At 41.9% G+C, this 23,769-nt stretch overlaps 1 protein-coding gene across 4 annotated transcripts in view; it reads left to right on the top strand.

The window, feature by feature from the left end:
• The first annotated feature begins 292 nt into the window (after positions 1–292).
• MACROD2 (mono-ADP ribosylhydrolase 2) overlaps positions 293–23,769 on the top strand; it is an 899,949-nt gene continuing 876,472 nt past the window's right edge. For 2 of the 4 annotated variants that reach the window (XM_075496892.1, XM_075496890.1), the window contains exons 1-2: positions 349–555; positions 5,124–5,240. In XM_075496892.1, the coding sequence (XP_075353007.1) occupies positions 510–555; positions 5,124–5,240 (163 nt within the window). In that variant the 5' untranslated portion in view covers positions 349–509. Of the gene's footprint in view, positions 556–5,123; positions 5,241–23,769 lie in introns of all 4 variants that reach the window. The other 2 variants (XM_075496893.1, XM_075496891.1) reach the window with 2 other exon arrangements.

Here is a 23,769-nt window from a genome sequence, read left to right as displayed (position 1 = left end):
CACCGAGCCCGGCGCTGCCGCCACCGCCGCGGAGAGCGGTCGCTGTCGCACCCAAGCACCCACCACACCTGCCCCCCCCCCCCCCCCCCCCCGGCGACCCCCCCCACCCCACACCACCCCCCCAAACCCAGCGCCGCCGTCCGCCCCGCTGCCGCGCTCAGGCCCTTCCTGGCCGGTGCGTCCACCGGGCCCGGTCCGGCGGCGGCGGCGGGCGGAGGAGGGGGCTGCTGAGCGGCGTCTGCCGGAGCCAACGGGCGGCGGGGAGGGGGGCGGGCGCTGCGGGGGTGTCGGGTTAGAGCGAGGCGTGACCCAGCTGACGGGCGCCGTGCGGAGCCGGGCGGCGGGCGCGGAGCCGAAGCTGGTGGGGAGCAGTAGCAGCACCAGCAGCACCAGCAGCAGACGACAGCGGCGCACGGCGTCGGTAGCGGTCGGCTCTGGCGCGGCGTCTCGTCCACCCCCTCGTGAGCCTGGGGAACCTGCAGCTCAAAGCCGCCGCCAGCCACACCACCATGTACCCCGGCAACAAGCGGAAAAAGCTCTGGCGGGAGGAGAAAGGTATTACCGCCCTTCTCGTCGCCCGGTACCGGGCCCGGGCCCGCTTCTCCCGCCTTTACCTCACGCTGATCCATGAGGGGGGCTGGGGGGGGGGGAGTCCCGTCCCCTCAGAGCCGCCGCAGCCTCGCCGGGGGGTGCCCGGCGGCGCTTCCCGCCGCTCGGGGCTGAGGTGACGGGGTGGGGGAGGGGGGGGTGCCCCGCGCTCTCCGCCGTTGCCCCCGGGGTCTCCCACCTGAAACACCGTGAAATCGCGCACACCCGGGGTCCCCCCCTGCCCCTCGGCAGCCCGGAGGGCTGCCGAGGGGCAGGGGGGGACCCCGGGTGTGCGCGATTTGGGGGTGTTTCCCCCCCAGCTCGGTTATCGCTGACTAACTTTGCCTGTGAGGAGAGGGGCCCTGGGGCTGTGGGGGGAAACAGCCCTTCTCCTGAGGGCTTCCCGCCCCCAAGTCACCTTGTGGAAGTATTTCAGGCCGAAAAGTTAGGCACATGCCGTCAAAACGTGCCTTTTCTCATTTTAATGCGTACGTTTCCCAGGAATATTACGTTTAATTGGTATTACTGGCGTAATGCACCTGAGTTTAGCTTCTAGTGTTGATCAGCTGGGGTGAAATGTTTGGGCTAGGGGGCTCTCAACGCCCCCCCCCCCCCCCCCCTCCAAGAAATATTTATTCTTTTTATCTCTTTAAGGACCCCCACCCTCTGTGCCCTCAGTTTATGAAACCCCACTGTCAAACTTCCGAGCATGAAAACCATGGGACAGGCATTTTATGCAGACCTTGCCATTTTGATACTTTATATTGATCATGTGGAGAGCAATGTAAAAATTAAGAGAAATTCACACAGTGGAAGTATAATATTTACATTAGCTAGGAGGAAACCCTTCTTGCCTGGTGTGTTTACAAATAATCTAGAAATATACAGGGAGGAGAGAAAGAAAATCAAAAACACACCAGCAGGTCATATTTTAAGTTTTCTTTCTTGTCTTGCATCACCCCTATGACTGTGTGTTTCAAGCCAAGAAGGCAGAAGACCAGTTTGAAGGATAAGATTAATCCTTTTTGTCTGTGGCAGAAACGAAGTGCGCGTCTTGAGGAAAAATTGTTAAAATGCAAATAAATTGATCTCTCTGTTGGTTAGCTGCTCCTGTCGAACTCCTCGCAAAGGAAGTGAGTTTTGTTACGTACTTTTTTCTTTCAAAACTGTCTTACAAAGCTTGTTTCTATAGTTAAGGCGAGGCAACAAATTTCTACCGGACATCGAAGTTTCTGTTTTCAACAGAGAAGATATAGTTAAATCTTCTCAGGCATTGCTTATGTGTGATCAACTATAACTGACTTGCCCTGTGCAAGTCCTTAATGCTGTATGTCGTTACCTTCAAAAAATGCTGGTTTTGTGCTGGGGACAGATGGGGAAAGGTTTCTGGTAGGCTCTGGTGAGTGTTCCTGTTACTCCCACTTGTCTCTTCCAGCTCTGCTGCTGTCTGTGCGAATTCATAGCCTGGCGTGTGAACTTGAACCCTCGGTAAGGAGGGTCGAGTGGAGGGGCTGGAGGGTAAGCTGGAAACCTGAGCTCCAGGCATGCTTTTGTTGTCTTAGCTGTGAGGTGGTCTCCATCAGTACGGTGACGTTACTGAATGCAAACCAGAGCTCACGACTGCTGGCGAGATGTTTCTATCCAGGGAAGCATGTTCGTGAGTGCTAGCTGGCCAGAATTCAGTGTCTCTTTGCCTAGTGAGAATGAACAGCGTTTGCCAGTCTTCTGCTCCAGTAACTGCTTTCCAGCACCATGCTGATGATGCTGGCCCTGGGTATTTTGAGCGAGGAGGGCAGAAAAAACTTCCGCATTTATTGTTGGCATTGCTCTTCAGCTTGTAGCCCTGTGTGACTGTTTTTACCAAGTACCTTCTTTACTAGAGAGGAAAACTATGGAAGCCCAACTTCTTTCCTTCCTACCCAGATTGTACTTTTGAAATAAAATCTTTTGTTAGGTCTGCATTTGCCTTTCCCAGGTACTCCTGCCTCCCTGTACAGCTGGCTGTGCTGGCGGGATCTACTCTTCCCATGAAGCTCTGAGTGCAATTGTTCTCAGCCTTTTAAATTGTGAAGAACTTTCTTTTTAAAAAGAAAAAGCACTGATTGCTAAATATTGAGTTCAAACCCACTGACAATACGCGTGCTTTTCTTAATTACTTTCTTGGTAATTAAGGATTGGTCCATGTTCTCCCAGGGTGGATCTTGCTTGAGGACAGCTGAAACGGAGTAGGAGCAGGACTGGAGTTGATTTCAGAGTCTTAGACACAGGACTGGTCTGCCTGCAAGCTTTCAAAGGCACTTCATAAAGCTGCATGCAGAAAACTGTACTTGAAGCTAAGGCTGTTGGAAGCATCTTCCAGGAGGTTTGTGTATAATTAAGACTCAGTTTAAATTCTCACTGCTGACTTGCAAGAGCAAAGTTTTATAAAACCTTCCTATTGAGAAGAACTTGTGTTTTGAAGGCACAGCGCTGGCTCTGTAACCTCCTCGGCAAAAGGCATTCAAACTTCTGCTTGTCAGTCCCTCAAACCTGACATGCAGAGACACACACTCTTGGGTCTGCCTTTCTGTAGTACTTCTAATGTGCGCGTTAAATACTTGGTGTTTTGTATGCTTGAAGATCACGTAGTGGAGTTAAGTGCATCTCTGTTGTGCATAATGGCGATCCTAATCACATTAGCTTTACTTTTGCATTTGTAAATATCCAATTAAGATACCAAGCCTGAATAATGGCAGATAAATGTTTTTGTTAACTGAAGAAATCAGTAATGCTGTCAAAAAGATCAAAATAAACTTACTTCGATAAGGGAGCCTGTGCTCCAAGCCTGCCTTTGGTTATTGGACTGGGCTGATTGCAGCCTGCATAATTAGGAAACTTTATTTTGAAAAAAAAAAAAACCCAAACACCAGTGGAAGTGAATTTTTTTCTTCTTTTTTTAAGGTTTGATCTGAGAAGCAGTTTCCATGTTCAACTTGCTCACTCCTTCAACTTGAGATGAAAATATTCTTTTAATGTCCATCTAGTCTTTTATGCCAAAGGCAAATAATATGAGTCTAGCCCTTCCCTACACCCCTAAAAACTCTTGAGTCATCGAAGAGCATTTATTACTGATTAATGTGTCAAGAAAAACTATTAGTATGGTGATAGTAATACAGTGCCACTGGTAAAAAACAGACCCAGAAACTTGATTAGCATATGGGTGTCCTGACATGCTCTACAGTTCCCCCCTGCCCTTTTGGAAGGGGAAAAGCTCTGCATCTTGTGCTGAACTAATACGAAGCATTGATGAGGTGGGAAGGGAGAAGAGGACATGGCTGCAAAAATTGAGTGTGGGTTATTACTGAAGCACTGGGTTTGTTTGCAGTGTTGGGTCGTTGGCATGTTTTTTTTCTTATCTTAGAACTTAGTCCATTTATAGTGAGGTCTGAAGAAGAGTGAAGTTGGCAGTAGCCGTCATCATTGTACAATCTTTGAGACTTCACTTTTCGCTAAATGTCTGAAAAAAAGACATGGTGACTTTCCCAGGAGAAAACAACCATCCCTATGTGTTTTAGTGTGGTAACCAAGTGTGTCATTAATGTTCAAATAAAAATCTCTAAAGCTTAACCCATGCTGCTCCCTTTAAACCCAGGTTCTGTTTTGCAGCACTTTACATCCAGTTCATACTGGTCCTGGTCTGCTTTTTAGAAACATGTTTAGCCAGTGCGTGGCGGTGGGCTTTCCTAGCACTTGGGATTATGTTCAACCAAAGTTTGTCAAACTTACATACTTGTGTTACTTACTCTTGGGTATCTAACAGCTATCCTAGTATTTTCTACAGCTACTGATTTTTGGCCCAAAACGGGATTAAATGCTACTGGATGTGTCTAAAGCAAATGACAGCAGTTTTCTCATGCTGAAAATTACATTGTTTGCAGAACAAAAAAACCAACCAGACAAAAATGCCTTTCTTATCACCCCAGCCATCTAGAAAGTGACATAACGTTTGCATTAGCTCCAATTTCTTTTGTAATGTAGTAGCACTTTGTTAATTTTGTGCCATGCTCCTGCCTTTACTTGCTGATGTTAATAAACTTGTTTCAGTAAAAATGTTTCAATTTTGATCTTCCTAACTTTTTTTTAAAGTTCTGGTTTACAAATGCAGAACCTAAAGAATAGACTTTAATACCTGAAAACTTTCTATAAAACAACAATTCCCTACTTAATAAACTTTCTGTTAGTTCTCTGATCCTTGAATTAAAGTGGCAGGGAGAAGAGGCACAGCAGCGATGGGGGGAGGAAGTCTGGACAGTTGAAAGAGCGGTGAAGAGGCATTTCTTTTTGCTGAACTGGGATATCCAGAAATAGGCACATACAGTTGTTTAGATGTGCTGTGTTTAGCTCCTATTACTTGTAACTCATTGAATCACCCGTGCTTGGTTCTCTCAAATGGGATTTAATTGCATCAGGGACACTGAATTGGTCAGTACTTGGCCAGTGTGCGAGAATATATTAAAGCTTGCAAAACTCTTTTTATTTCTCTTTCCCCTAAACAGAGCGTTTGCTGAAGATGACCTTGGAAGAAAGACGCAAAGAGTACTTAAGGGATTATGTTGCCTTGAAAAATATTCCAACATGGATGGAAGACTTAAAAAGTAAGAGCGAAAGTGATGGTAAGTAAAACAGGGGAATCTTTTTAAATATAGACCACTTTCTTTTCTCAGTCTGAAGTTACTTTTAGGAGGGCCAAGACTTAGAACCCATGTTGTTACTGACAGTGACAGCCTAACATGGGGACAAGAGGACTTTGGGGGTAGCGGGGGGAACCCCAACAAAATTTCTTAAAGCCTGGTGACCGCTAATTCTGCAAGTATCCCCAGACAGAGTCCTAATAACACTGACACCCTTAAGTGTGTAAAATAGCTGTTCTCTGCATGAGTCTTACTTTCCAGGTGCTCCAAGAGTCAGCCGTGCTTAATGAACTTTGTCTGTGAAACTTAGTGAGCATAACGGTATGGGGAATCTGGGCAAAATAGTGTTATTCTTGTAGGTGGCTGAAAAGCAGAGGGGAATTGCGCAAGTTGTGTTGTTTTCTGAAAATCCAGAAACGGGAGAAGATTGGATTTGAAGCCTCTCTTGAAAACAGCATTTCTTACTCATGGTCCTGCCTACTTTCTTGGGCTAAGGAACGCCAGCCTGGCCTGGATTAACTCCCCTTCTCTTAGTGTGTGCAGTGTTATCACGGTTATGATCACCAGTAGAGTGGTCTAAATACTTGCAGTGAAGGCTGACAAAGAATGAGAATCTGATTCACTTACATAGAGAATTCTGTATTCTGTACATAATTCTGTAACAGTGCCTCGTTCTCTTTCATCCACACAAGTGTGTGGAAGAAGAGGGACTTTTTTCTGAGCTGCCTTCCTCCTCCTTTTTTCTTTCTATGTCTTGTTATCTTACTTGACTGAAGCTTGTGGTTTTTGGAGGGGGATCTAACGATGAGACTTAAAGTGTTTCCTGCTTCTGCAGATACAGCACTAGTTTTCTGACGCTTTTCTTATCATTAAGAGCAAATACTGGCCTGTGTGAACAGATGTGTAGAGTAATCTCGTGGCTGTGGGTGAATCTGGTCTTTATGATAATACTCCAGGTGAGATGAGGCTGGGAACTAATCAGCTTTTTTTAATAAAATGGGAAGTAACATGTTTTTAGTACAATCTGGAGGAGCTGACAGATTTGCAGATGCCATTGTCATAAACAACTAATGCTATCATCTACTCCTAAAAGCATCTTTAATGACTTTTGAAGTGAAAATATGTCAGATGTTGCTGAGCTCTTCAATGCTGATGAGTAGTGTTATTACAACAGTACCTGTAGGCCTCTTTCTCCCATTAGAGTAGGTCTTTTATATCTCACAGCATCAAGAAGCCTGTCTGTCTAGAAAACAAAGGTTGCATAAAAATTAAAAAAGATTACCTGACTTCTCCAAAGTTCATTTCGGAGGCTTGCAGTACATGGGGATATGCAGTATATCATGTGGTTTAACTGGGAGACTATCCATTCTAGCCTAAACTATGTTTTTATTCTAACTACTCTCAGATTCTGTATAATGTGCTAAAATTCACAGATCTTGTATTACTTGGGCTGCTGAACGTGACAAGGTGTGGATTTACATTGTGATTGCTGTTACACTTCACATAAGCAAAATGTCAATGTCTAATATGCAGGTATTGAATCACAGCAGTGGTGAATTTCTGTTCTTGTAGCTGCTCTTGCATTCTTTCTGTTAGTACCCAGTACACTGCAAAAAATGCTGGAAGGCAAAAGTTGTGCTGAAACACTTCTCTGCTGCTTGAAGCTTTTGTTATAATGTACATTCAGGAGAAAATATACATTGTTTTCTTTGATGTATTTGTTGTAATTAAGCCATGTGGAATAGTGAACTTCTAGAAGGTTAGACTGCTGGAATGCTTCCACATTTCAACTGATCAGTGCAATTAAAAGAAATACGTATATTAATGTGACTGTTGCTTCATCTGTTTCAAACTTGATTTCCCTTAAATGTTCACCCTGCTCTGAAGGGATCAAGAGCGTGCAAGAGCTGTCTTTCTGAGCTGAAATACAAAAAAAATTAGAATTTAAGTCTTCTTGCTGATGAGAACTTCTGCTCCGTGTACTGGGACATGCAGAGGGCAACTGGTACAACCTCAATGAGATTCTGGAGGGAGCAAGTAAAGCTCCAAGTATGATGAAATCAGTGATGACTTGACAATGCAGTGCCCAAGTTCTGATATTTATTTCAAGTGGAAGGCTACTTCTTGCAGTGACAAACTAAAGAGGCCTGAAGGGGGTGGGGGGGAAAAAAAAATCATCTGTACGCTTGACAAGCCAAGACAGCAACTGATGGGGAATGTGGAAAAAGTTCTTTACCATTTACTTCCAACACTGTATACAGTGAAAAAAATGACAGATTGATTAGTAAAGTGTGGAGTGGCTGTTCAGGAAGAGTGATGAGGAGAAATCAAGAAAGGAACCAAGAACAAATAAAGTGAAGCAGGTGCAATCAATCAGCTGCTGGAGTAAGAAGCTGTAGGAGAAGGGGAGAGCGTCTAGGCTGGCAATAGTCCCCGTAGATACTCAACTGGAAATTAAGGGTGTTCAGTACTGCACAAATTTTTGTACTGACTCTTAGGAAAAATTGCTTGAACAATACAAAAGCTTTATGGTACCCATTTTTAAATGCGAATGACTCGCTGGAGAGTGTTAGGAGATTCCAGGTATGCACACTTCTGTTATATGGAAGGTTATTGAAAGGTCTCTGTGCAGAACTGCTGAAACTGAAACGACCTAAAAGGTTCATGTTGGGAAGGAACCAGCGTGACCACCGTGATACCTCTGCATGCTCTTTTGGAGTACATACCTTAGTTTGTGGAGGAAAGTGTTTCTTCCCCACTCCTCCTCCTCCACCCTTTGGTATGAAGTTGTGTTAAGAACTACATTCTGAAGAAAAGCAGTAAAGCTTGGATAAGTTGATGTTAAGGTAAATTTTGGCAAGGCTGGAAGTCTTTATAACAGGGGGATGTGTAACAACGTAAAGGCTTCTGAGGAGTGAAATTAGGGAGTTCTGAAAGGCAGCTGACAATGGCTTTGTCTTTTTTCTTTTTTTTAATGGCAGCAAAGGTGTTTGAAAACGTTTGGAAGTTGAAAGCAGCTGTGTATAGCTTTTGTCTTTGTTTTGCTCTTCTGTGACTAAAACAAAACCTATGATTTTTGCAGGTCTCCTTAGATGAACATGACTAGCCATAAGAAATTAAGTTGGTATGTGTTTTGGCATGGAATTTGGTCAATATTTCTCATACTTTTTGATGTTTTTGAGGGGGGCACAATGTGGAATGCAGGGACTAAGCCTGGCGCCTGCCGCTCTGAACTGCGGGAAGCAAGCTGTTGTGGGCACGTGCATTTCTAGAAGGACTACATTGTCAACACCCCTGGGTTTTGGCATACAACTTGCCAGGCTGCACAAGTGGACCTCAGAGATCAAGTATCATAACATTGTTCATTTTCCTTCCACTGCTGTTATTGACAAGTGGCCCTCTTTAATGTTGGAGGGGATTGTAGGAAGGGAAAAAAATTCTTGTTCTTGAAGTAGTTCTGTAAACGTAAAAGCTTTCTTTGTTTTAACCGCATTTATTAAGGAAATGAGGAACTGTCCGCTTTGGAAATGAAGAATAATCCTGTCATACAGGGCTGGATAGTACATATATACTATAATCCATCGTTCCTCCCACTTCTCCTTCAAAGATACCAAAGGAAGACACATCTCATCTGTTCTGTTACGTCCTCTGAAGTAGCGTTCCCTCCTGACAATGTGCGAATAATGGAATTGTTTTCTGAAGCTCTGGAATTTGTATACCTTTATTTCAATGCTCTTTATTATATACCACTTTATGCTAGGCACTCATCCTGTACAGCAATGGTAACTTAGGTTTTGTGGTGCTTGGTGAATAAAATGCCACCGTGTAGACAAATAACTAGAGTGGTTTTTGAAGCTAAATACATATATTAGCTTTTTCTTGGGTACATAGTTATTCTTGAAGATGTCTTTACTCTTTAGTGAGGAATGTGAGAAATGACTTCAGAAAACTTTTTCTTAAAAGCTTTTTGAAAAATCAGGGTCTCGGGAATTCTGTTGTCACTGAGTTTTGTGTGTCACTGGTAGAAAAATGTTATGTTGCATTAATGGGATAATTCAGAAAATGGAATAGATTATATAGTTTAACTCAAGGCAGCTGACAGTCCTGCTGACTCTTACAGCCTCTGGGATTCATTGGTGTAGCAGCGGTGCCAAGAAAACAGCAAATTCAGGTGATGGTTTAAAGATCTTTGCTAATGGTAAGAACTAGTTTTGCTTGGATGAAGTTAAAAAGGAAGGACGCAGTAACTGTAGAGTTTTTTTTTAATTTTTGTTTAAGATTAAATGACATGAAAGGTGTGCAGTCTTTTTTTTTTTCTTAAGCAAGTCTTGAAGTATGTTTAGATGTTTTGGCAGCCTCTGGATTTTCTTAATCAGCTATATTTTTAGAAAATGATATGGTTTAAACAGTATTCAAATTAATCTACTTTAACACTGAGGGTTTTATATATAATAGTAAGGCTTGGATTGAATAAAAGCATCTTTGTACTATGAATCTGTAGTTTTCTAAATATTCACACTGAGTTGACACAAGATTATAGAGACAAAACATCTAGATGAGCCACTCAAAATGCTTCATGCTGAAAAGAAAATGTGTGGTAATACTGAGCTCTGTTGACCAGCATTTCTTGAGATGGTGAACTAACCACAGGTAATACTGGGCTCTTCAGAGCATCTCCATGTGGCCCTGTTTGATGTGAGTATCTGTCCTTTGGGAATTGGGAATCAAGGTGATGATCATCAAACAGCCTTTGGAAAGTAATGCTGCTACTAAGCTGCAGTGAAATTCAGCCAGACATCTACAAGTGAGAAATAGCATCTCTCTAAACTACTCATTTTCAGTGATTTATACAGAAAAAGAAATTATGTTCTACTAGAACATTAAGATTGTCAAAAGTTGCCTGACAATCAACGAGTTCTGTCTGTAATAACTGTGTGAAACCAGTAAGTGTCAAGACCATCCCCCCACCAAAAAAACAAGTCCATCAGCTTGCATTATCATTTTTTCTTACAGTGACTTTAACAACTGTCTTTAGAACAGATTTCTAGCTGAGTGACAAGGATTAAAGTAAATTGAGACATCTTAGCTTGGTGTGGTGCTTGCTATCTGTCAGTCAAGGAAAATGGTGCTTTTGCTACTAAAACTCTTCGTTTGGTTAAGTTCACAATACAGCAGTTTTTCATCTGAGTTCACATAGAAAACTGCAATAACGTGTGCGCCACAGTTCAGGATCTCCTGCTATTAGCTGTGGCCTTGAATGTGAGTTCCAGCTTCGCTTAAACTCAGTGCTGTATTTAGTTTTGTCCTTACTTTTCACATATTGCCATGCTGCTCTGTTACTAGTGTTAAACACTTTATCGCAAGGTCTCCTGAAGACTAGTGGGTTTAAGGTTAGAAAGCTGTGTCATTTAGATGCATGTGGACATCACGGCTTATTAATTGCTGTGTATAATACCTGGGGGAGCTCCATGAAAAGACTGACACTTATGGCTTCTATGAATTGTGTGAAGATCATGATAATGAAATATTTTGAATACTTAGGAAATGACATGCTTTTTGTGGAAGTAGCTATAAATCTGTTTGCTCACTTCTGTTGTCTGTCCATGTAATGCATATATTAAGGAAGCAGTAAAGGAATTGGAGTGGCAACAACAGCAAACTATGTTTGCAGCTTATTAGTCTGTTCTAAAGGTGTCCAGGAGCCTGCATTCCCATGGCATAACGTGAAGTGATTTTAAGGCTGAGGCTCAAAGGCTGCTGGAGCAATAGGGAGTAACCGAAGCCCTGCGCGCTCTGCTTCTCCCAGGCTCTTGGCTGCCCTTTGGGGATCTGTCCTGAACAGGTGCAAAGCTGCATAGTGGTACAAATCTGACCATGTGAGCTCCTGACCCCACACACCTTTCTGTCTTCTTAAGCATATACCTCAGCTATTCTTTTCCAAAGATAGTCTTGCACAGCACAGAGATATGTAAAACTCCTCAGGTGCAAGTTTACTTGAGTGTAAATTGATAAATAACTGGGAGGGAGGCAGGGAGGGTGGTGGTTTGTTTTTAGAGGCAAATATTCCTATCTAGTTAATGATATCCCTGATATAAGTGGATAAAGCAGTGTGTTTAGTATGGTGGGGGGAAAAAATACAGTAAACAAACAGAACCAGTACGTATTCAATTGACCTTGTAACTCCCTGGTGAGCTGCATGCATATAACCTTTATAGGATGGATTAGCTGTCAAAGAAATGATGCTTGTGTTACAGTTCTCTTTAAAGTGTTTTTTGGGGAAAAAAAGAAAAATCTTGCTTTCAGCAAGTGTGAGAGATGATTATTGAAAAGCAAAAAATCAGCTCTGTTTATAGTTTATATAGATTAAGAACACATAATCCAGTGTAGCTAATCCTCTTTCTAAGAAAGTAAATCACTTGCCTTTGATGTAATTAAGACGGTGACTTCTTTCTAAGCTGCTGTTCCATGATTTTTTTTAACAAGTTAACTTCTACACAGCGTTAAGCTTATACAGGTCCTTGATAGAGTTGTCATTTTGTGGCCCTTCTGCATGCAGCTGAGAGAACCCTCTCATCTCCCGTGGCAGCTAGCTTCTCGAGCAGGAAGAGTTAATCGTAGGAAAGGATGCTGCTCTCAACAATAAATTGGCATCCTTATCGAAGCTCTGCAAGCTCTCAACATGTTTTAGAGAGCAATAGTAGGTGGAGATGCAATAGAGAGTAATAGTAGGTGGAGATGCAAAGGGAAGTTAAGCATGTCTTTGCCAGAAATAATTTTTCTAATGTTTAAGTGCTAGTGACATGAGTCTTGACGAGATTAATAACTCCTAAGCTTCTGTCCCATGCAATATGAGAAACAATCCTTTTTTTTGGTAGCTACTGAACATCACTGTGCACTGAAGTTTTGTACAGAGGTCCCTAAGGAAGTACTAACCAGAGGTAGAAAGTCCAGATGATGCATTGTGCTGTCAGCTGGTAGGCTCATTCAGAGTGTGAGGAAGGGTGGCTTTAGCAGCAGTGATCCTGTGTGTAAGTCGGTATGTGCTGTTCCTCAGAAATTGCTGAGAAAGTGTAGGGTTTCTCAAGTTCCAGCCTGGAGTTTTTCAGTGGCTAACTTGTCTTGTATTCAAGACTACTAAGGGAAAGAAGAAGAATAGTAACTTTTTGAGTGAGATAGTTTAATACACACGGGGGGAAAGTAATAGGTTTTATACATCTTGGTTTCTAGTAATTTGTGTTTATGTATATGTCTGTCTTTTCTCCTTTGATTATTTTTTTTCCCCCCCCTCCTCTTTTTTGTGTATAAAGGATGAGCTGTTTTTGAGCATGGGGAGCTCCTTTTGAGCATGGGGGATTACAAGATCAAATCTCCAAGTTAATTTATTGTTCTACAAAGACAGTTTCAGTCAGTCATATAGTTTTGTTCCGTGTAGTAGCTTGGCTAAAGCCATAATCTGTAATTTATGATGGATTGTGACATATGTCCTCACAGTCTTTTGCAGACAGACGTGAGCCAATGTGCCAGCCTGACTAGAAGCCGTGTGCCTATGATGAGGTTGAGGCCAAGATCAAGCTGTTAAATTGTACCCTTGTCATGGCTTACTAGTGTACACCTGATGCCACATCAACTGGCTACATGACTTTTGCATGTCTTCAAGTGTAGGTGGAAAAAGCTGATGTCTTCCTGCAGAAGACTGGGAGCCTCTTTTGATAAGAAAGTAAGAGACTGGTATGGCTTGTCTTTATTTGCTGTAGCTTAGATGTGACAGACATTTATGAAGGTGTTGAACTATTACTTCAACTAGGATTTGCTGGCTGGGGCTAGTAACAATTAGTGATCGCACACGGTAGGCCTGTCAACTGCTGCTCTCTGGATGTGGGAGGCTTGCATCAAGTCTGAAAGTTAACCATCATGTAAGGATACTGGTTTAACTCCCTTGATAAGGTAGGGGGATCACTGATGCAGTTTAAGCTCACTGAGCTCTCTGGATCATATTAACCAACTTTCATGCATAGCCGCATTTGCTTCATGCATAATTAAACACTTGATTACACATGTGTTAAAAACCCAATCATTGGAAACCAGATAAGCTTGGTTTCCCTTTTTCGCTTCACTAGAGCTGAACTGCTCCCCATGTAGAAATGTCTCTAACAAACCAACTAATGTCCAAATGAGGAGTTGTAGTACTTACTCTGAAGTGATATGTAGCTTTCTCTGTGAGAGGGCATCCAGCTGATGTGTCGTTGGAAAATCTAGTTGACACAGAATTCTGCAGCCCTGTAGGAAGTGCTGCATATAGACATGTTTGTTATGATGCACAGAAAATGTTGTTCTGTGCTGGAGAGAAGGCTTAGCAATCCAGTTTAAATATAAACTTCTATTTTACACAGCTTTAAAAACCATTGAAATTACAATTTTATGTGTGGCTCCCTTTCACTAAGAAATATTTCCTATTTAAATGGGGGGGAGGGGGAAGCATAATGTTTGTGCACAGAAAAGGTACTGAGACTTGCAGCTGTTGCGTGTTGACTTGGCATGTTTGCGGAAGTGTGCGTCACAAGGGCCTTTACCAAAGTTTCCAGCTGGTTTTTTTTGTGGAAAGGATGCTGTAGAATGCACATCTTGTAAAATTAAATCTCTCAGCCTTGTGCTGGTATAGCCAATACATTTATTTCTGAGAGTGGAAGTAGTTCTCTACATGCACCTTTGTACTAGTAGCATCTCTGGGAGTTTGTGATCAAACACTGAGTTAGAAAAGACTGCCCTATAGTTTACCGAGAGGATCCTGTCCAAAAGACTCAGTCCATCTATAATGCAGATATGAAGAAAGTGTAGAACTGGTTGTGCATCTGTCTTGCTTTAAAACATTTACCTGCCTTATCTTGCCCTTTCCTTTTTCAGAGAGGCTTGTTTATGCAAATGTGGGCCTTTTTGATTCTCTTTGGTACTGATGGTTAGTCTGTAAAGGTGGTGCCAGTTACTTGTTTTTCATTCGCTGCACAAATAAGACTTGTAGTTGAAGTTCAGCCTGCATTGGATTTATTCCTGTATGCTTAATGTCAGCTTTTCTGTATGAATAAGGTACTCTTTAAAAAAGACACTGCTCTCATACAAACATATTGTGTGTTGCAGTGTTATCCTTTTGTGGGAATACTTAATGAATCTACATTAACTGAAAGCAGACCCCAGACTTCATGTAACTGTCACTGAGAGTATGGATCAGTTATATATTTAAAGAAAAAGCAGAGTTCCATTTTTTTTTTTCTTCCCTTTCTGCATTGCTACCAGACTTCTTACATGAGAAGGTTTGTAAGTGTATTGCAAATAACTAAATCCAGACAGAATAGGTGATGCACACCAACATATGCCTATATTGACTTAAGGGCTTTGAGGTTTGGTGTGTCTTTTTCCAGGTAGACATGCAGAAGAAGATAGAGCTAAATCTTTCTCCTAACCGCTAGTGAGTTTGTAACTTCTTGTGAGTTTGTATTATTTTCTATTTTTCAAGTCCTTAAAGTAAGCAAGTATGACTCACAACACTAATGGGTTGTGGTAGAGCCCTTTTCAAATATCGAAGGTTTTCTTCTGTGCCCTGCTGTTTGGATTGAAGCCCTGCTGTTTCTTAGGATAGCAAATTACGTGTGGTATCTCAGGGAGTAGGGGAGGGGAAATGCCACAAGGTAAGCGCTACCCACCGAGCCTAATGTCTTCATGCGGAAAATGTTATCTTTTGTACTTGCATAAAAACTTACCTGTCCCCTGGTACTAGAAGACTAAAGTTCCTGCTCCCATCTGGTAAGCAATTGTCACTATACCTCATACAGAGAGGTTCTTGAATGACAATGCCATGAAATATTTGCTGACAGTTTTGCAGAAGTTTCATAGTTTGCTGGTAGTAACTTTTTATTTCCAAGCTCCACAGTAAGTACTACAAAAGGCTATAATGCTCGACTAGAGAAGCTGTTGCTTAGCAATGGTGTAGGGAATGTAGAAAGCAGAAAATGTAGAATAAAAATTGTCTGACTGCTTAGTAAGCTAATGAATGAAAGCTAATGAATTTGTGGTTTCCCACTATGACTTTAATTCTGCTTGATGCTGTATGTGGTGTGCACACCTATTAAAAATGGGTTTTCACTTCTTGGTAAATAAAATAGATGCTGCTGAAGACCTAACACCTGGTTGCTCATGAAAAGGCATTCTTTTTCCAGCGAGTTGCTAAAGCTGAGTGAAGGAATACTGCCTTGTCTTGGTAGTATAAGTCTTGGGTGAAGGCTCATAGTTATCCCAGGAGGTACTGGATTGATTTGAACATACCTGGAATAGATGTGTGAATGCTGTGATATTACGAAGACACCACTCTTGCAGTAAAGGCTATCTGCTTTCTCTTTGAAGGAATCTAGCCAAGTAGCATCACCTGTAGTCTTTTAGCTTTACAGAAAAGTAGCAACATATTTCTGTGAGGTAATGAACAGTCGTCTAAAAGTGTGTGATATTTTTTTCCTCTCAATTTTTTGAACTTCCATTGTTAATTAAAAGCTCTCTGTAGTAGAGGGAGGTTATAAAGTAGGAACTGAGTCAGGGATGATGCAGTGTAGTTCTTGCCTCCACGTGACCTTGGTTGACCATTTAATGTACTTCAGTACAATGCACACTGCTGTTCTGGAAGAAGGATCTGTGTATCGAAATTCTTGCTATCCCTCAGATTGAGGTAGTGATAATCAGGCTTGGGCAAGAACTTAGTAAATATGCTATCCAACAGCATTTTTATTCCAGTGTATAGTCACAAAGTCTTGAATCCCTCTGCAGGCTCACACTAAAAAACCCCACCAAACAAGACAGTGATGGAGTGAGTTTCTTTAAATACACAAAGCACAGCTCCTTCTGGGTCACAGCTAAACCAGCAGCCATTCCTATGGACCCTAAATCATGAAATCTGAAGCCAGCAGACGCAAGCATAGCAACCATAGCAGCTGGATGCTGACTCTCCAAGTAAACACACAAATACCCTAGGGCCTTAGCCTACTTAACGTCATGTCTTTGCTGTCACTGTGCATGCCACTGAAGTGAGAAGACTTTGATTTATGAATTGACAATTGTGTGTCCCTGCAGACCAGGTTGCATCACAAATAAGAATGGAGAGTGCATTCCTTTTCTTGTTCTCCTTGTTTGTTATTACTGCTTTCTCAAACTTTGGTCTTCGGTACTTTTGCACTCCATACCAAGTCTTCCCTCGTCTTACAAAAACTTCAGAAAAAGGGCAAGATTCTTTATTCTCTCTCCTTCCTCTGCTCCCAGACTTAAAGGGTTTTTTTGCCTCTCAGTTTTGGTTTTGGGGGACATACAGAGCTGTGTGGGATAAACTGAGGAAAAGGTTAGACCCTTGTAACACAAGAATAACTGTATTTTGCATGAGCCTTGTGTGGATTGTTAGGACCGACTGGCTATTTTTTATCAATTCTCATGGTACACCACTCTCTCTCTTTAATGTGTAACATAGTCTTCAATGGCTTCAATTCAGTCATGTGGCTAAAAAGTCAAGGCTCATATTTACAACCCTGTTCTTGGGCTGCAGATAGCCATATCACTACATTTAACTTGGACCAAGTGAGTTAGTACTAGGCTTTTTGCAGTAGCTTTAGAGGGGTGCGTTACAGCACTGTTGAACTCAATTACGGTGTGGTTCATTGGATGGGGGCTTCTCAGTTAACCAGTGGACATCAAGTGATGCTCAGGACCTCAGATAGGTCCTGAAAAATCTTGAATGGGAGATACCGTGAGCTCCTGACCTGGAAGATGGGGCAGAGTGCAACCTCGGCAAACTTGTGAGTGGTACAAAACTGGGAAGTGTAGCTGATGCACCAGATGAGCCGCAAAAATGATTAAGGGACTGGAGCATGTCTTCTGCAAGGAGAGGCTGAGAGAGCTGGGATTTAGCCTGAAGAAAAGATGCTTCAGATGGCATCTGATCAATATTTATAAACATATGATGGGAGGGTGTAAAGAAGACGGCTCCAGACTCTTCTCGGTGATACACAGTGACGGGATAAGAGTCAATGGGCACAAGCTGAAAGAGGAAATTCTTTCTGAGCATAAGAAAACACATATTTACTGGGAGAGTGGCTGAACCCTGGAATGGGTTGCTCAGGGAGGTTGTGGAGTCTCTGTCTTTGGAGATACTCAAAATCCAACTGGGATTGGGCAACTTGCTCTGGGTGACCCAGTTTTGAGTGGGGAGGTTGGACTTGACAGTCTCTAGAGGTCCCACTCAACCTCATCCATTCTGTGATTCATGATGTCTGTATGCCTCATAAGCATCGTACTTTGCTATAGCCCTTGGCTAATCCAACTATACCACTTCATAATTAGCTGAAACAGAGCATATTGGCAAGTGTGTGCAGCCAGGGAGAAGGTGGTGGTGTTCATCATCAAGTGCCTTTGACTTGCATGATGTGCTGCATTTTTGGCTAGGTAGAGCGTGATTTGTCTGCAACAGATGTTTCCTCCTTGTGCTCAGGTTCTGATCTCGTTTAAGTCCAAGAAGTGATAGAGCAAATCTGTACTACAAATCTGAAGTACTACAGTGCATCTGTGAAGGCTTTCCCCCTGGTGATGGAACATATGGAAATAATGCTTCTCTTGATTTAGATAAGCAATTGCCTTTCCTTTAGAATCATCCACAGTTAGTAGGAGTAGAAGCAGGCACGTAATGTAACAGATTTTACAATCTGTCTTTTCTAACTCTCCGTAAGCCTCTACAGAAGCAAATGGAATGGAAAGCTGTGTTAAATGTGAGGTTAGTAATTGCTAATAGTTTGTCATTTTTAATCTGTACAAGACACTTGTAAAAACAAAGCATTAAAAAAAAAAAAGCTCTGAAGGGAAGAGTGCACAGACTATGTAGCAGAATGGTTGCTGTACCTTTCCTTGTGATCAGGTGCACTCTTAAAGCTCGCTCAACTCCTTTGTTTTTTTCAGCAGCCCAAGAAAAGTGGAGCAGTGTCCCAGTGCAGCCTCTGCTGAGGATTCTCCTAGGAGTGGAAGGGCTGGCTCTTGTCTGGGGTCGATGCTGGGACTCTTGCCCCTTGCTCGGGTTCATTTCTCAGCACTGTTTCCAGATCATGTTATAGACTGCTGTTGGAGAAGCCTTCCATTTAGGGATACATGTTTCTACTAGTAGCTGTTGTAGCAGGGACGAGAGAGTGGGCAGACTTATTATTTATTTTTAACTTGGAATTAATTTACTTCCTTCAGCTGTGAATTCTAAAGCTGACTATAAATGATGAAACTCTCCCATTTTCAGCTTTGTTTCCTGCAATCCAGTCTGTTACTTCTGCTTTTATGCACTAGAGGAAAAAAAACATTAAGTCGTCTGACTTGTTTAACAAAATTTCATTTTAATACCGCAAGCCTGTGAGCTTAGCTGCTGTAAATCCTTTTCACTTGTTCTTTGACTTCTTCTCTTATCTGCTTTTACTCGTGGAGTGCCAAGAGCCATTTTCTTTGTCATAGGTATCGCTTTATACTATGGGGTTTTAATAACTATTTTTAGTACTATGTGTGTGCTCTGCTCTTTCATTAGCAAATAGTTTTAAAATAAAAATGTGTGTTTAGCAGAAGCTCTTCCAGCTGTAGGTTTTTCTCCTCCCTTTGGTTGCAAGCTCTTTGGTATTGCTGTAGGGGCTGCTGTAATTGGATGTCTGAGACCTTTTTCAAAAATTAAGATACTTGAAAGTGTACTAGACTTTAAAATCCTGGATATTTTAGCAGTGACTGAGTTTCAGAGTTGATTTTACAATGGTGTTAGGTTTGTGCCTTTTCCATTGCACCAGCCGAGCATATTCATGCCCTTTATTGGGGCTCCCTCTAGTGAGCTGTTCTGAAAGTCTTTTTTCTTCTTAGTTCTGAAGAACTTCATGCGTTTTCTTTCCAAGCACAGTTTTTGCTCGCTAAATCTAATACGTTTTTCCGCTTATGTGTGATGCGAGCTAAAAGGAGTTGTAAATAAAGCTGAGGGATAGGACTGCCTATTTGCTGTACTTGGCGTTAAGACCTCAGCTGATGAACTTCGTACTTCAAGAAAGATGTGGCTACAAAGAACTCAGAGGTGTTGGGAGCATGGTTAAAGCCTCAAAGAGTGTGACCTAGGAGAAGAAGCTAAAGGAAGTTGGGTTGTGTAGACAGAGGGATAGAAGGCGATGGAGTGGATCTGGAGGAAAAAATGGTGGTGGGACAAAAATTTTCAGCTGTTTATGGTGAAGATTTTCAACTCTAATATATTCCTGAGGCTGGGGAGGGGGGCAGGGAGAGGAGGACCTAGAGCATTTGTGGTGTCTCCACTGTTGTGCATCTTTAAAAACAGCCTAAACTAAATAGATTTTGGGAGGGATGTGACAGGATCGACTCTATCCTTTGTGCATGTGGGTACACAGATAATTTAGTGACCATTGACTTTGCTTTCTGATAGGAGCTACAGTAAGCTTGTTTGCAATACTAAAGTTGGAAAAAAAAAAGCTGTCTTTATTTTTGCTTTATTTCTGTATTTGATATTTTCAGTATATTGCCACACTTCCCTAGCAGATGCTGTTTCTTGATTTATTTATTTTTTTACTGTCAAAATCGCCCCAGAGAAGGGATGGATAAGATCTGAATTAGGGCTAGTTAGGCAGCGGAGGAAAGTTTGAGAATTATTTAGGTCAGAAAACTGGCAGAGGGGACGAGTAGGCACTTGGGAAAAAATTCAAAACTTAGTCTTATGAACTGCTTTCACATTGGCCGTGTCCTTAGGGTTCTGTTAGGTCCTCACCTGCTTGTGAATATGCAGATTTTTGGTGTGTGTAGGGTTGCTTTGCACCTCAGTGTCTCCCTTTGCAAATTTAATTTAATTTCTTTCCTTTCAAATGAATAGACTTGAAATGACTGTAGTTATGCCTACAGTCATTTTAGGATAGAATTTCTGTTGTGCTTTGAGTGGAATTTAGAAAGGCATTTCAGAAGTTTGTGAATATACCATTTACCCTCCTCCTTAATAGTTTTGTTTTATGTGCCAATTAATTCTTTGAATTTATCTGAACCTGAAAGCTCTAAATGTTTGTGAAATCGACCTGTATGGGAGATCATTGCTTTCTTGATGCTTTTAGTGCAAGGCCTTGAATTAATTAGGACCCCTTTTATTCCAGAGGCAGGGCTGGCATTAACTGGTCCTGGGAAGTCATCAGGGATGAAGACTCTGGGATTGCACTGTCTCAGAAATCAGATAGCCAGACTTTACATGAACATACCTTGTAAAATTCACATTAAACAAAAAAAGGGTTTATTTACTTTTGACATGCACACATAATTGTAATGAAATACCTGAAATGTTACTGTACTTAAATTGCAGTTTAAGTCCATTCATAATTCTATTGTTCACAGAATATACATAATTGTTTGCACAAAATTTGAGATTAAGGAAGAAAAATGAATAACATAATTCACTGTGCGAGAGTTGGGGGGGAATCAAGATGGCCAAACTAATGCTGATTATCACTGCTTTGTGAGAGCTCATCCTGGGTTTCTCTTTCTTTTTTTTTTTTTTTTTCTAGAAGTATCTCCCAGTAAAAGCCTCTATTTTTACTTTTTCAATGGAGATCTACATGGGGTAGAGGTGGGGGCAGAGTCTTATTCCGGAGGGAAGGAAAGCCCCAGAAACTGTCTCCCTGGGGGTGTACAAGCATAAAAGCCCCAAAAAAGCAGAAGCTATTGCTCATATTTATAAGAATGCCACAGTCCTATTTCAACAGCTATTTTAGCATTTTTACTAACCATGGCTTGATGGAAACCAGTGATCTGAAGGCATCCAGGCTTCCTGTGCAGGTGCTCACTACGTGTTCAGTTTTGCTTGTGAGCCAGGAGAGCTGTGGCGATGAAGAAAACGGGAGCAGTTCTTCCAGCAGGCAGGGAGCCTTTCTTCCTAGGCAGTCTTCACTGCCCAGCTGGATAATCTTAAACACCTTCTAGTGCCTCTTAAATTTTACTGTAGCTATGCTGGGATTCCTGGGGAGGTACTTCAGAAAATTCAGTCTCTCTTATTCTGCTTGCTTCTTTGTCCTGAAAACTTCTCATATTCACAGCCACAGACCAAACAAAATATTTTCTTGTCTTGGAGTCTGTGATGCCCCCATCTAAAACTGAGATGGACTTTGTTGTAGCCTTGGTGTAGTGTGGGTTTAGTTGGTGGGGGTTTTTGGGGGGGTGTGTTTTGGAGGTTTTTTTGTTGTTTGTTTGTGGTGTGTGGTTTGTTGGTGGGTTTTTTTCTTTTAGGACTGGAATATATCTGAATCTTCCTAGCTTTCCAACTGTTCTGCCTTTAGAGTGCATTCCAGACAACCAATGTGGAGACAGACTTGAAAGTCTGATTTGCTTGGTGAGCAGGATTTTCTTATATCTAAAAACTTATGCCTTTGAGTCTAGAGACTCAACTCCTGTTTTTTATCTTGTATTGAAGACTAGGTTACGTAGCAACCACTTCAGCGGATTTATTTCTTGAAGATGTATGTGAAGCTGTTTCATTAATGAGAACAAGAAATACTCTCATTACGCTCCAAGTGCAAGGGTAAATCTGTCACTGCTAGGATTTTTATGAATGTGCTAGTATGTACACATGGTGTGCGTCCTTTGCAAAATACGCAATGCCCTAGAATTGCTGGTTTGTCCTTGCTGAGTTACGGTACCATGAATTACAGGATAATACCTACAGCATTTGAGTTTCTTGGGCATATTTGAGGACTTACCATACTTACTCACATATCTGAGATTCATCATTACCTTGGGAAGAGACTTCGAAGTAAATGAGTGCAGGGTTTTTTTTTAATCTGAGAAGCAGACAAAAATATGTGTGGTGAAGGAAGATATGGGAGACAAAGGCAGGAAGCGAGTTATTTGTAATGGCCAGGAATGACTTCACTGTCCCTGCCAAGATGACTACATTGATTACAGGAGAAGAAAATATCCCAAATCAGCTACCAGTTTTGACTTTGTTAGGAAATGTTGTTTGCCAGCCCCAGAGATCGAACAGATGGCAAAAGAAAAACAGTTGTCTCTCCTACAACAATTTGTATGATATTGGGATTACTTTTGTAATCAGCAGCGTATTAGTAGACTTGTTGAGGGTCTTTGTGAACAAGACTTGGCTCTCCACAACTTCCATCAGTGTTGAGCATCCTTCTGTAACAACCAGAATGAAATAAAGTAAGTGCAAGCTCAAATCCTCTGTTAAATCAGACCTTTATTGAAAGAAATGAGGGTAATCTATCAAAGATGTACAAGGCAGCATACGCTTTTACTGCTGAACTGTATTAAAGACAGTGGTCATCAGGGCTCTGCCAAGAACTGTGGGGCAGGTAAGGGACTTGCTGAAGAGATCATGGTAGATCATACAGGAGCGGGGTTTTTTTTGGTGGTGTGTTGTTTTCGTTTTTTGTTTTGTTTTCCCTCACGAGGCAGTGAGTTTACTAATGCTTTTCTGTGGGGAAGGAATCTCAGGAGAACCACACTCAAGTATATTCAGTACTTGCAGAGAGTCAGAACTAGAGGTGAACTTGTGAAGGCTGGGGAGGATAGAAAACCGGGTGGCAGTGCCAGTGTGTGCAACAGTGTTGCATGGCACCCTTCAGAAAGAGTTAGATGACCTTGCTGGTGAGTTGACTGAGGGACATCTCTGCTTTCCCTCTGACTCAGAAATTAGTGGTAATGAGAATTAGCTTTTTTTATTGTGTGATATCTGTTGTCTTCATGGCTCTTCCTGGTGGAATTTTTTTGTTATTTGTTTTTGTATCATATTGGCACAAATACTGTGGTGTTCAAACTGGTTTTAGTTTAGAGAATTCAGCGTGTTTGATTTGATGTTAAGTAGTGTTGCAGTAACTCGGGCTGAAGGTGGAGGGGGAGGATGATGGTGTGCATTTTAAATTTGGCAGAGCTCTAGTAGGATGCACACTGGGGAGTGATGGGGAAAACAACTGTCCTACTTGCTGGTGGAATGCAGTTAACATGAAAGCAGATAATAAATCAGACTCTCTGTAAATCAGTCACAGAGGCTGATTTTTATTTTAATACAACTCAACAGTTAACTGCAGTGGTTGTCTTCTGTGGAAAAACGGATGAACAGTATAACTTTTAGGTTAGAGTGATGCAAGGCTCTTATGATAATAAAAACTTGATACTTTTCCACAGAAACACTCTTTGCTTTGGTTAAGACACTGAGGGTGAGCTGGTGGCAATAGGATAGTTGCTTTAGGAGCCAAATAGAGAAATTAAATTCCTGAATACACACACTTGAATACAAAACTACCTTTATGCTAATGTACGTCATAGTGGCAACATGTATCTTTTGCTGGAGGTGGCATGGTTTGCACTAGACATGTGACAGCCAATCTAAAGTAGAATTGAGTGAGACTAGTTATTTTGGAGTGGTTGAGATAAATGATGATTTCTGATACCAGTCATTTGTGCTGAAGTTAGAAGAGCAACATCT

The sequence above is a fragment of the Mycteria americana genome, chromosome 3 (assembly GCF_035582795.1).
Source record: "Mycteria americana isolate JAX WOST 10 ecotype Jacksonville Zoo and Gardens chromosome 3, USCA_MyAme_1.0, whole genome shotgun sequence".
Lineage (NCBI taxonomy): Eukaryota > Metazoa > Chordata > Aves > Ciconiiformes > Ciconiidae > Mycteria > Mycteria americana.
The sequence above is the reverse complement of the archived record's forward strand: the minus strand, read 5'-3'. Positions and strand labels throughout refer to the sequence as shown.